The sequence below is a fragment of the Lagenorhynchus albirostris genome, chromosome 8 (genome assembly GCF_949774975.1).
Source record: "Lagenorhynchus albirostris chromosome 8, mLagAlb1.1, whole genome shotgun sequence".
NCBI lineage: Eukaryota > Metazoa > Chordata > Mammalia > Artiodactyla > Delphinidae > Lagenorhynchus > Lagenorhynchus albirostris.
Window position 1 is genome coordinate 90,454,831 of NC_083102.1, and position 14,601 is coordinate 90,469,431.

General features: G+C 40.5%; 1 protein-coding gene across 1 annotated transcript in view; it reads right to left on the bottom strand.

Annotated features, from left to right (window-relative positions):
* Positions 1-903: 903 nt before the first annotated feature.
* The window catches only part of LAMB4 (laminin subunit beta 4), a 112,550-nt gene continuing 98,852 nt past the window's right edge, over positions 904-14,601 (bottom strand). The window contains 5 exon segments of the mRNA XM_060156210.1: positions 904-1,043; positions 8,295-8,339; positions 8,342-8,444; positions 9,754-9,921; positions 12,512-12,647. Of these exon segments, the coding sequence (XP_060012193.1) occupies positions 904-1,043; positions 8,295-8,339; positions 8,342-8,444; positions 9,754-9,921; positions 12,512-12,647 (592 nt within the window).

Below are 14,601 nucleotides of genomic sequence, written 5' to 3' on the forward strand. Positions count from 1 at the left end.
ATCTTTTATACTAAACAATAGCAACATGATTGCTAGTCTTTTAAAAATGAGCAGATCTTACAGCAAAAATGCTTGCAGACAAATTATGAAAAGTAGCTCAATATTTATCTTCTTGTATATTGTTCTAGTGCCATTTGGGAAAAACAGAATCCTTTGGTTGAGAGAATGAATATGTAGTAGAGTGGGTGTAAAAATGAGTTATATTTTGAACTGTGTGCATTTTATTCAGAACAGAATAAGAGTTTTACAGACAAAGCAAATCCAGATAGAAACTACAGAACAGTCTAGTATATCCCATCCATATTTATGCCATCCTAGTATTAGAAATATTGATTTATTTAAATTTGTTTAAATTTATTTTATTGTGGTAAGAACATTTAATGAGATTTACACTCAACGCTTAAGTGTACAATACATTATCATTGACTATATGTATAACATAAGGCAGATCTCTAGAACTTACTCATCTTGCTTAACTGAAACTTAACTCCCATTGATGAGAACTCCCTACTCCCCCCACCCCAGCTGCTAGCAACTTATTTAACACTTAGGTTCACTGGACTGAAATGAGTTTGAATATACTTATTTGTAGATTTGTACTTGTTATATGTACATATGTCTGTATCTATTGTATGTCATATTTAGGCTATGAAAGGAAAGGAAGGCGAAAGGAAAGGTTTCCGAAACCAGAGATGATCCCTTTACTACTCCCTTTCTATTCCATATAAAATGGCATTGCCTTAGCCAAGCTTCACTCCCCAGCTACACTGGGCAAGGAGAGGGCTCAGGGACGGAGGCAGAAGAGGCTGACCATTTGTGCGTCCCAACTTCAGCACTGCACCTCAGGTTTGCTCATGAGAAGCCAGAAACGAAGGCACAGGTGATTTTGCACTTTAACTCTGCCTAACTGTAGCAGGTAGCATATTTATTTTCTTGCTCAATAATTTCTTTTTTAATGGCAATGACTTGATCTTCCAACTGTTTCAGCTGATCAGCTTTTTCTTGTCTACTTAGATTCAAAGCTTGGATCTTTGTTTCTAAATCTTAAAGAAGAAAATGGAGTAAATGTTTCATTAGGTCCCATTTGTTTATTTTTATTTTCATTACTCTAGGAGGTGGATCAAAAGAGATCCTGCTGCGATTTATGTCAGAGTGTTCTGCCTATGTTTTCCTCTAAGAGTTTTATAGTATTCAGTCTTACATTTAGGTCTTTAATCCATTTTGAGTTTATTTTTGTGTATAGTGTTAGAGAATGTTCTAATTTCATTCTTTTACATGTAGCTGTCCAGTTTTCCCAGCACCACTTATTGAAGACAGTCTCTTTTCTCCATTGTATATTTTTGCCTACTTTGCCACAAATTAGGTGACCATAGGTGCATGGGTTTATCTCTGGAGTTTCTATCCTGTTCCACTGATCTATATTTCTGGTTTGTACCAGTACCATATTGTTTTGATTACTGTAGCTTTATAGTATAGTCTGAAGTCAGGGAACCTGATTCCTCCAGCTCCATTTCTCTTTCTCAAGATAGCTTTGGCTATTTGGGGTCTTCTGTATGTCCATACAAATTAAAAATAGAGCTACCATATGATCCAGCAATCCCACTCCCAGGCACATATCCAGAGAAAACCATAATTTGAAAAGATACATGGACCCCAATATTCATTGCAGCACTATTTACAATAGCCAGGACATGGAAGCAACCTAAATGTCAATTGATGGATGAATGGGTAAAGAAGATGTGGTACATATATATAATGGAATATTATTCAGCCATAAAAAGAACAAAATAATGCCATTTGCAGCAACGTGGATGGACCTAGAGATTGTCATGCTGAGTCAAGTAAGTCAGACAAAGACAAATAACATATGACATTGCTTATATGTGGAACTAAAAAATGGTACAAATGAACTTATTTACAAAACAGAAATAGAGTCACCAATGTAGAAAACAAACTTACGGTTACCAAGGGGGGAAGGGGAGAAGGGATACACTGGGAGATTGGGATGGACATACACACACTACTAGGTATAAAATAGACAACTAATAAGGACCTACTGTATAGCACAGGAAACTCTACTCAATACTTTGTAATGACTTACAAGGGAAAAAAATCTACAAAAGAATGGTATATGTATATGTGTAACTGATTCACTTTGCTATACAGCAGAAGCTAAGATAACATTGTAAATCAACTGTACTCCAATAAAAATTAATTAAAAAAAAGTGGAGTAAATGATATCTATTTGATAGATTCCTCCTGGATACCCATGTTATACCAAACACAGGGATTTATATGTCAATTAAGGACATATTTAGTTTTCTGTTTTGATTCAATGGATAAAGCACTTATTTTCACCAGATTTCTCAAGGTTTTCACCTAAATCAGCAAATTGATATTTTTGTCTAAAGCTAGTTAGAATTCATTAGAAATGAAAAGACAGAGGACAAGCCTTGATTGGATTTGGTGAAGTGCTGTATTTTCAAAGGTTTGTTCTTCCTATATTCACTTTTTTTTAACATCTTTATTGGAGTATAATTGCTTTACAATGGTGTGTTAGTTTCTGCTTTATAACAAAGTGAATCAGTTATACATACACATATGTTCCCATATCTCTTCCCTCTTGCATCTCCCTCCCTCCCACCCTCCCTATCCCACCCCTCTAGGTGGTCACAAAGCACCAAGCTGATCCCCCTGTGCCATGTGGCTGCTTCCCACTAGCTATCTATTTTACGTTTGGTAGTATATATATGTCCATGCCACTCTCTCACTTTGTCACAGCTTACCCTTCCCCCTCCCCATATCCTCAAGTCCATTCTCTAGTAGGTCTGTGTCTTTATTCCTGTCTTGCCCCTAGGTTTTTTATGACCATTTTTTTTCTTACATTCCATATATATGTGTTAGCATACGGTATTTGTTTTACTTTTTCTGACGTACTTCACTCTGTATGACAGACTCTGAGTCCATCCACCTCACTACAAATATCTCAATTTTGTTTCTGTTTATGGCTGAATAATATTCCATTGTATATATGTGCCACATCTTCTTTATCCATTCATCCGATGATGGACACTTAGGTTGCTTCCATGTCCTGGCTATTGTAAATAGAGCTGCAATGAACATTGTGGTACATGACTCTTTTTGAATTATGGTTTTCTCAGGGTATATGCCCAGTAGTGGGATTGCTGGGTCGTATGGTAGTTCTATTTTTAGTTTTTTAAAGAACCTCCATACTGTTCCCCATAGTGGCTGTATCAATTTACATTCCCACCAACAGTGCAAGAGGGTTCCCTTTTCTCCACACCCTCTCCAGCATTTACTGTTTCTAGATTTTTTGATGATGGCCATTCTGACCGGTGTGAGGTGATATCTCATTGTAGTTTTGATTTGCATTTCTCTAATGATTAATGATGTTGAGCATTCTTTCATCTGTTTGTTGGCAATCTGTATATCTTCTTTGGAGAAATGTCTATTTAGGTCTTCTGCCCATTTCTGGATTGGGTTGTTCGTTATTTTGTTATTGAGCTGCAGGAGCTGCTTGTAAATCTTGGAGATTAATCCTTTGTCAGTTGCTTCATTTGCAAATATTTTCTCCCATTCTGAGGGTTGTCTTTTGGTCTTGTTTATGGTTTCCTTTGCTGTGCAAAAGCTTTGAAGTTTCATTAAGTCCCATTTGTTTATTTTTGTTTTTATTTCCATTTCTCTAGGAGGTGGATCAAAAAGGATCTTGCTGTGATTTATGTCATAGAGTGTTCTGCCTGTGTTTTCCTCTAAGAGTTTGATAGTGTCTGGCCTTACATTTAGGTCTTTAATCCATTTTGAGTTTATTTTTGTGTATGGTGTTAGGGAGTGTTCTAATTTCATACTTTTACATGTACCTGTCCAGTTTTCCCAGCACCACTTATTGAAGAGGCCATCTTTTCTCCACTGTATATTCTTGCCTCCTTTATCAAAGATAAGGCGACCATATGTGCATGGGTTTATCTCTGGGCTTTCTATCCTGTAAGTGTCCATCACTTTAGGGCTTCCCAATCTTTCAGGAAATAGACTGAAGACATTTTTTTTTAAAAGACATGTTCATTTCTTCATTCTTCTCTGCTGATACGGAAGTCCCTGAACAGTAAAAGCAAAGTGATGCTTTTCACTCTTATCCAACCATGCACCCATCTATGAACCCATCCATGCATACATCCATGTGTCTATCCACGCATCCATGCCTGCATGCATGCATCCATCCACTCACTTATCCATTCTTCATCCAACAAATACCTGAGAATTATAGTAAACCCTAACCAGGAGCCCATAGAGTAGTGGATAGAAGAGGCACAGAGAGCTATAGTTAACAGTGTGAAGTGGCCTTTAGAAAAGAAACTGACCTTAGGTTGAAGTGGAACTTCTAAAGGAAGGAAGGTAAATGTTCCACTTCACTTGGTCACATCACACCTGGATACTCAGTTGGTTTGGAGTAACTGTCAAACTAGCATGTAGCATGTGTTTAGAGGAACAAGCTAGATTGCTGGAGAAATATGGAATTGTCTTGTGAACAAAAGTTGAATTAACTTTTATGGTTACATTTCATACAGAGAAAGAAGATTCAGGGCGTGTGCTGTAGCTATTTTCAAGTATTTGTGGCCAGAAAAGCAGAGTAAATGTGTTTTTGGTCATCCTGAGGACACAGAATGGAACACAGCAGGTGAAAGCTCCATGAAGGAGGAATTTTGTCTGAATGTAGAGAACTTTCTAGTAGTCACAGCAGTTCAAAGACTAAGGAGCTGCTTTGGAAGGTGGTGAGCATTCTATCACCAGAAACTTTCAAATACGGGCCATCTGGGATTGAACAGGGGAGTCAGCATTGGAAGGATATTTGTACGAAAAGAAAAATAGATCCTTGGGTTTCTACCAAGGAAGTTAACAAGATCGTGCTGGATACTTTCCATTTGCCCCACCAGATCCTTGACCCATCCTGCTCTGTGTCCTGGAGAGAAAGGCAGCCTCCACAGATGACATCACCTGGCTCCCTTGACCTCTGGCTTTCGTTCACACTTGGCCACTGGCCAGTTCTGAGAAGTGATCAGAGGGTGGCAAGAGCGAGCAGAATGCACCCTTGGTGAGCAGCAGGGTTCTGGCAGTCCTGCCCTCTCTCAAGTCCAGCTCCTGCAGGGTGGCCTCCTGCCTTCTGTCCTCGTACTCACAGTGCTGCTTCCCAGCATGCACACTCCTCCTTCCCGTGGCTCATTCAGGTCCAGGGATGCTAATGGCTTCTCTGCTCGTCACCCACGGCCTCCAAACCCTTGGTTGATTCCCTTAATTCCTGTGTTGTTTTTTTTTTTCCTAGTTCCTTCCACCAAGAAATGGAGTCTATTTACCCTCTCTCCCCAAACCAGGTCCAGCTTTGCAAGTTGTTTTGACCAATAGAAAGTGGAAGAAATGATGTTGCTGGACATCAAGAGCCTCACGCCTTCTGCCCATTCTTACGGAACCCTGTGACCACCAGGCTCTAAAGCAGCCTGGAATGAAAGACCCTGTGGAGAGAGGCCCAGCATCTCTGCCAAGCCTGGGCCCTGGCAGACCTGCCAGCTGATCCATCAGACAATGCGGCTGCTTAAGTAACAGCCCAGGAGAGACCTGCACCACCCGGACAACCCCCACACACACAGTGCACGCTTGTTGTTCTAAGCCATTACATTGGGGAAACAGTTTGTGATGCAGTAAATAGATAAGTGAGACAACTCCGCTTATAAACACACAATCCAGAATTACATCCAAGTGTGCTTTTTGTTTCTTGCTGGGATACTGACTGACACAAAGCTCCACGGAGGGACCCTGGCTGCAGACTGGGGCCCACTCCCCACTCTCTCCGCTTTGACCTCGTCAAGTTAAGTCAGGGCTCCTTTCTGGAATCCCATGGGCATCTCTTCCTAACCGATGGGAATAGAGCACAGACCTTGTGGTTCAGCCTCTTCTTAAGTGGCAGAGTTGGGAAGATGGCCAAACCGCTGTCTTAGTTTCCTATCTTGTTGAGTTGTGAAAACAGCCTTATGGTGAGAAGAAAAAAAAAGTACTAGAATGCATTACTTTTGACCTGAGAAGTCGCCTGACTCAAACTTCTCTTCCAACCTAATTTTAAGAACTGTGAAAGTTTTAGTCTATGGGGAAAAGTGGCAACAATGCAGACCCTGACATAAAATATAAGACAGAAAAGGTCCTCCCGGTGTTTTTGTTCTCACAGGAAGGACCAAGGTCTGGGAATAATAGAAACTGATTTTTCATGGTATCGCCTATGGAGTGCAAGGTAAAAACAACATTTGTCTTTTTGAATCTTTCCTAGTATTTCCTTTTTTAAATTATTAAGAAAATACTGAAAGTGAAAAAAACTCACTACTTTTTACAACAATTCTGTAAATGTAAAAAGTAGTGTTTTCCTCTTCACCCTCCTTGCCCCCACAGATATCTAATGGTAACAGTTGGTATGTATTTTTCCTGACTTTGGCCCACACTAATGTTGCATTCTCATTTTTTTCATTTCATAACAATGATATAAATAGTTGTAGGGCCAGTGACTCATTTTATAATAAAGTAGCATTTGTAAGTGAGAGTTGGTTTTTTTTGGCCCCGTCCTGCGGCATGTGGGATCTTACTTCCCCTACCAGGGATCGAACCTGTGCCCTCTGCATTGGGAGTGCAGAGTCTTAACTACTGGACTGCCAGGGAAGTCCCTGGGTTATTTTAGTATTTTGAGAGTTACTTATATTTGAAATGAATATGGTTAATTTTAAAGTTGTGGGAGACAATAAATAAAACTAGAAGTAAAACTAGACCACTTATCATTCAATATTTCTTGATGATTTAGAGGTGGTTCAGGACATGATAATTGCCCAGAACAATCATGAGTATCAGCTGTGGAAAAAAACACTGATTACCTTTCTGATTGTATGTGTTCTATGTTTGCTACACTTTTAGTGCATCAAAATTTCCATTTTTTTCAAGAGTATGTTTCCTTTCCGGATTGCTACCTACAGACCCATGATAAATGACTTAGCACCCTAGAGTCTAGATCGTAACTCCAAAAAAGTAACTTGCAGGAGAGGAGAAAATAAGCAGCACAGCTTAGGACAGGGTTTTCCAACCTCGGCACTATTGATACTTCGGGCAGAATAATTGTTCATTATCAGGGGGATGTCCTGTGCATTACAGGACATTTAGCAACATCCCTGGCCTCCGTCCACTAGAATGTTAGTTGCACCACTAGTTGTGACACGCAGAAATGTATTCAGACATTTTTATCCCCAGGGGAGGGGATAAAATCACCCCTGGTTGAGAAGTACCAAGTTAGGACAAGGGCATTTCAAAGTGACCATAGGCAATCTCAGTGTGTTCCAATTAATGCAGACAGAGCTCATCAGTACTTGTTGACATAAAATCAGGCACGAGGCATATTCCCTTACGGTCGCAAACCCACCTCCTACTTCTCTCTCCTCGGTGGACTCAGAAGTGGTTAAACTGTGTCAATGATAAATTGAAATTGGTGTATGTTCTACCAGAAAGGTGGAGTATTATGATGTTATTGTCCAACTGGGGGAGTGGGTAAAAGGATAGAGAGAACTACCACATGGTCCAGGAATCCCGGACTTGTGTATATATCTGAGAAAACCAAATCTGTATCTCAAAGAGATATCTGTACTCCTGTGTTCACTGCAGCACTATTCACAATAGCCAAGACATGGAAACAACCTGAGCGTCTGTCAATGGATGACTGGGTAAGGAAAGTGTGAGAGGCATATATACACACATCAGATATATACACATATATGTATAAATATAATTCATCATTACGAACAAGGAAATCCTGCCATTTGCAACAACATGAACGAACCTAGAGGACATTATGCTAAATGAAAATAAGCCAGACAGAGAAACACAAATCTGTATGGTATCACTTATATATGGAATCTAAAAAAAAAAAAGTTGAACTCATAGAATGAGTAGAATGGTGGTTGCCAGGGGTTCGGGGATGGGGAAATGGGGGGAGATGTTGGTCAGAGTACAAACTTCCAGTTATAAGATGAATGGGTTCTGGGGATCAATCAGATTGTATTGTGTATGTGGGTAGATCTGAAGCATTCTCACCACATACACACAAAAAGTAAACATGTGAGGTGGTGGACGTGTTAACTGTGGTAGTCATTTCACAATGTACACGTCCATCAAATCATCACGGGGTACACTTCAAATACATACAATTCTATTTGTCAATTATACCTCAATAAAGCTGGGAACGTCTAAAGAATAGATACCTGTTATTCTTCTTATCTTGTCTTCTGTATCTGCAGCCAGTTTGCTGCATCTCTTAGCTGTTTCACTTTCCCTAAGGTTTCCTTTGTCAGTCCTGGCGCGCTTGTCTTATGCTGAAGAATAGCTTATTGACGTTGTAGCTCAACAAGCTCCTGTAACAAAGCAACACTCCCGTCATCAGAAAATATTTATAAAGCATGCACATGTGAGTGATGTTTGCCTGATAATGTTCATAAAAGGGATAAGTGGCGACCATCATCCAGTCAGTGACGCTTGAGTCACTCTGATATTTCCGACAGGGCTTTTATTTGCATGGTTTGGGTCGTTTTTTCAGGTTGAAAAAATGCTCAGCTTTAGTTAGTCACAAATAAAATATTTCTGTTACAAAATATCAAGGCTTTTTTCACGTTAAGGCAACGATTTGTCCTGAACTATGTTAAGGTCAGAGATAACAGAGGACAGAACTGAGCCCGTTCTGCCCGTGACAAACGTTTGGTTCAGTTGGGTCGAACAGCTGCAAGTGCAAGGTGAAGGTCAGAGAGAGTGGTGAAGGTTCAGACGCAGCAAGGACACAGTATTTGGTTGGCACAAAGGTGAAAAGGGCATGAGGAAGGAAGGGAGGCAGGGAGGCAGGAGGGTATGAAGGGCTCCTCGCGTTTAGAAGGGAAATCTTCAGGGTCAGCCTGAGTGGTTGACAACTTGGAACGTTACACAGATGAATAACCACCAGACCCAGGAATGCACTATGGAAGTGGTAGAGGGTGGGCAGGAATCACCTTTCTCAACCTCTGTTCCATAGAAAATGCCCTCAACTCCCAAGTCAGTGGAAAACGTACCCAGCACATTAGGAATTAAGAGCAAGAGAATACACCAGTTACAAGAACACTTCAACCTCTTTCTTTTGCTTAAGCTGCTATATTAATGTGACCAACCAAAGATTTCCTGCTAAGAAAATGAGTTGATAGCTTCTTTCAGCAACCGAAATGAACAGGCCATTTTCCACAACTGTTTCATGAACTATGATTTTTGTAACTTGATCTATTCTCTTTGGCAGATGACTTTCACTTCTTTGTTTTGTGATTTAATTAGAGTAAAGGGATCAATCAGATTGTATTGTATATGTGGGCAGATCTGAATACATACAGTATAGACCCATGACATGAATTGTGAATGGTTGGAAGTTTAGGAAAAATTTGCCTAAGATGTCACTAGTAATACGGGATGCGTAGATGGGGCTAAACACTCTAACGTAATCTGGCCAAAAACCTGTCTTCTTTGGAGACAGCACTCCACTTACAGAAGCATCTCCATGCCCAGCGGGGTCCCTACAAACATGCACTGCTGAGCATGGGCCAGCACTAAAGGAAATGCTGACCAATGGCACAAAAATCTGGGGTGAAGGGATTATCCTTCAAAGAAGCACGGTTGTCTGCTCTTAGTGGCAGGGGTAGGACCAGCGACCTCCTCAAGGCCCCCAGCCTGGCGCTGGGCCGATTCAGCCTGAGCTCCCACACGGACGGCCTCATCTCTATTCCTTTGCAACTTGGTCTGCAGCCGGGCAAGTCCACCCTCCAGCGCTGACTGTTGCTTTGCTAAATCCAGCTCAGTCTCCCGGGCCTGATTTTCAGCCTGTTGTTGATTGAAAGACCAGGAAGGAGACAGTCTCTCTATGCAACAAACAAGAAAATACATGATGTAATGAGCCCTCGGAAGACAAGCTAGGTGTGAAGGGAAAGGAGATCATTCCTTTGCTTTTTCTGTTCCTTAAAAAAATGTTATAAAAAAATACTTCAGATAGACAAGAGGTTCTAGGAGAAGATGTGGCACGTATCCGTGTACCCACCAGCTGGCTGAAGAATAAGTATTGCCAGTGAGCCAAGACCCTGGGTGTACCACCATCTTCACCCCCTCCCCCGCAAAGGTCACCACTACTCTGAATCTAATATTGCTCATTCCACATATTCTACATGCTTTGAACTCTATCTTATTTGGTATTTCTAACAATATACAGTATTTTCTACTTTTAAACTTTATGCAAATACATCATCCTGTGTATTTCTGCAGCTTGAATTTTTTAATTCAAAATTATTCTGGTACAGGTCACCTAAGTTAATTTGCATAACTCTTTTTATTCTTTTTTTATCCTTTATTTTTTTAATTCTTTACTCACTTTTACCAATTGAAAGTGTTCCATTGTTTGAATATACAAAAATTTATTCTTCTATTTTCCGATGGATGCGGGTGGCTTCTAATTTTTTTCTCCCTTATAAACAATAACGAACACCTTATACTTGTTTCTTATTTCGGCGACTATACTTGTCACGTCTAGAAGTCTGACAGGTCATTTGTTATCTCTTGTTCTTTGGTCAAACTTTCACGCCTTCTTTGATTTTTCTTAAGCGTAATAAACATTCTTATTTTGTACTGGATATCCAATAAAGGTAATACCCAAAGTCTCCTGCATTCTGACTCTGTTTACTGTTACTGATGGCCTCTTGCTTAAGGCAATTTGTTTCTTTATTGTGTGTTTTAAGGGAATCCTTTGAGGCTTGGTTTTAAGGTACATTCCTTTGGAAAGGATTTCTTATTGCCTCTGTCAGGCATCTGAGGGCCCTGACAACCCAGGACCACTTTAAATGACATTTTCAGCTTGGTTTACCAGGGACACCCAGGTAGTACGAATTCTGGCCTCATCTCACCTGAGAGCCAGCTTGTTAATAATTCTTAGTGAAGACTCTCCCCCTCCACGCACAGGCTAATATCTTTACGGCCTCTTCCTCTCTCTGAAATAGTTTAACATTTCCTTGAGGGTTTGCCTTTTGGGGTCTCCTCTCTATGCAGGGGTCTCATCCCCTCCTTGCATGGGTTTCATTTTCTGTCTATTACTCATGGCAGCCAGGGAAACCAACAGCTTTAATACACCAGGGACTGACAGCTACCCTCTGCCTGCCATCAGATTCATGCTTCATAATCTGTCTGGATCATGTTTTCCGGTCATTATTGGCCTCTGAAGATTTCCTCCATTTTTTACCAATTCAGCTATGCATTTAACAAATTGTTAAAACATCTAACCTTTTCAGGTTTTTTCCTACTAGATGGCTCCTTGATATACTGGTCCACCATGCTGTTAGAAATCGAAGCCCCTTCCTAGGCCCTCGGGCATAGGTGGGAGTTTTTCTAGAGCAGGAATCTTGAAGCTTTTTCTGTAAAGGGGCTGCTAGTAAATATTTTACACTTTGTGGTCCATAAAATCTCTGTTGCAACTATTCAACTCTGTGCCATGGTAGTGCAAAAGCATGCATGGACAATATGTGGCTGAATTCCAATAAAACGGTGTGACTTTGGATGCAACAGTTGGTGGGTCCCTGTGGCCCTTGGGCTGCATTTTGCCAACCCCTGTTCTAGAGTAGATGCCTAGAAGGGGAAAACCTGGAGACCGTCTTTATTTTTTGCTCCTGTATATATGCAACCTCTTCATATCTGAGCTTTTTATTTCCAGGTGCATGACTTCCTGTGCTGGTGCCTTCTGCTTTTCTTTTCAGGATGCAGGTACTTAGATATCTAAGACTCCGGGGAAGAACAGAGACTGAGAAGCTTGCAATCTGCTGGGAAGAGGATGTGCTGGAGAGAGATACATCACAGACTCTCAGTCTAGGTCCTGTTCTGCCCTCCAGCTGCCAGGCTTCCTCTTCTGGATCCATCCCCTGGGTTAAACCGTGGCTTTATTCCTGCCAAACAGTGGATGGAACCCCTTCTTTCAGGTAAGATAGTCTTTCAGTCTTAGGATACGCTGATGAGATTTCACACATATTTTGTTATAAAAATCTGGCAACAATTAACTTAATTTCTTTGGCTGGTGAGCTCTCAGAAGTCCGTTACTTTCCCTGGTATCAGAAGGGATAAATACTGGCCTCACATCTACCATTAGGTAGTGACTTAACCTCCGCGAGTCTTAGTTTCTTCATCTACAAGCTGATGGTAACAACACCTGCTTTGTCCCCCAGTGAGATGAAATAATGCCGGGATAACTGCTTTGTCCCCCAGTGAGATGAAATAATGCCGGGATAACTCTGTAGAACGTTAATTAAACGCATAATACTATCATAATCTTATTTATCATCATAATAATTCCATCAGACAGGTAAGATGAGATATAAAAACTGTGCTGTCTTCACACTCAAAGTCTTTCAGGTTAGTTTCAAAGAAGATAGAGAAATACCTGCAGTGCATTCTTTATTTTTGTCATCTGGGCAGTCAGCTGTGTGATGGTAGAATCTGCCCATACTTGAGTTTTTTGAACTTGTTGCAACTTATTCAACATTTTGTCGAGATTTAATAGAACATTTGCTGCTTTTCTAAGATATTAACATATCAGATTAGATAAATATACAATTATTCATTTATTTCACCTTGAGAGTTCATTCGACTCAACAAAAACTTTACTGAATTATTCATAAAGTCAATTGAAATCACTCTTAAGCAAGGCAAAGTGCTGAAGTCTTCCTCTTGAGACATAGGTACGTTTAGATGCCAGTAAAAACACATACATATGCATGCACAGATACAGATTTTGCCAGATATGGAAATCAAGGATACAGGTCTCGTTTCTTCTTAACTTGTCATAAGCAGAGAGATTTGGGGGATAAAACTGGCAAGCTTGGAACCAAAAAAAACTATCTTCGGCCAATTCCAGTTCTCTGATTTCTCAAACTTAAGTAAGTAACGCTCTTGAAATCCTGATTGGAGTAGGGGGCGGGGTAGTCAAGAGGCCCCAGAGGGAGCAAAAGAGAACGAAAGGCCCTGCGTTTTCAGGCTGTGTTTATTCAGGTTTATTTAAGCTTCGCTGACATTCCAGCTGCCCAGGGGCCCAGTCAGAGGTTACCATCACAAGCTTTCCAGGTGACAGTCTATTTTACAGAAGTGAGCACACCTCAAGTCAACATTCACCAGATACTTAGGTCTGTGGGCTCAGAGGCACCTTTGCAAGAAGGTGCAAAGTCAGGGAACTAGATCTTAGCAGAGGCATCATTAGAAATGCTTGTGTGAGAGCAAAAATAGCTAAATGGCAAAACAACCCCTTACCCATCCAACCCAGCCTCTCCCCTTCCAGTGATAATCTTTCTCTCCATTGAAGAGAAAAAAAAACAAAACACAAAACTTTTTTTTTTTTTAGAGCAGTTTAAGTTCACAGCACAATTGAGAGGAAGGTACAGGGATTTCCCACACACTCCCTGCCCTCACACATGCATAACCTGCCCAATTATCAACATCCTGCACCGGAGGGTCCATTTGTTACAAACGATGAACCTATACCGACACATCGTAAACACCCGAAGTCCACAGTTTACATTAGGGCTCACTCTTGGTGCTGTCCATTCTATGGGTCTGGACAAACATATAATGACATGTATTTATCATTATAGTATCAAACTGAGTATTTCCACTGTCCTAAAATTCCTGTGCTTGCCTATTCATCCTTCCCTTCAACCACTGATCTTTTTTTTACTGTGTCTCCATAGTTTTGCCTTTTCCAGAATGTCCTGTAGTTGGAATCATACAGTATATTGCTCTCCCTTTCTATACTTTTTTTTCTCTACAATTACAGTGAGGGTTCTGGAGGCTTTCCTTCTCATAACTCCCCCCTCCCCCATATCTTTTTACTGAATTCTTTTTTTCCTTTAGATTTTCAATGTACTGCTCATTATAGTAAATTTAGAAAGTACCCCAATAAAAGAAGAAAGAAGAAAAAAATATCAGGGAGGGAAAATTTACCAGTAATCCTACCACCTGTTAAGATATTGGCACATGCTAGCATTTTTGTCCTACCAGTTTTTTTCTTTTCATGATTGAGATCCTCTTCTACATACAATCTGTTATATTCTTTTTTTTATGAAGATTTTTTTTAACATCTTTATTGGGGTATAATTGCTTTACAATGGTGTGTTAGTTTCTGCTTTATAACAAAGTGAATCAGTTATACATATGCATATGCTCCCATATCTCTTCCCTCTTGCATCTCCCTCCCTCCCACCCTCCCCATCCCACCCCTCCAGGCAGTCACAAAGCACCGAGCTGATATCCCTGTGCTCTTTTTACAAGCATTAACATTACACTGTAAGAATCTCTGCATGTTACTAAAAATCCTTCGTCAACATCATTTTTAATTGCTGCATGATTGTGTCCAGTTGCTTCCTAGTTTGAAATATTAAAACCAGAAGGGGCTGGGCTTTCAGTGGAGTCTGATGCACTTCACTTGTAGAGGTGGATGATGAGACAGTGAAGGCAGCTCAGGTATCAACTCTGCTTCTG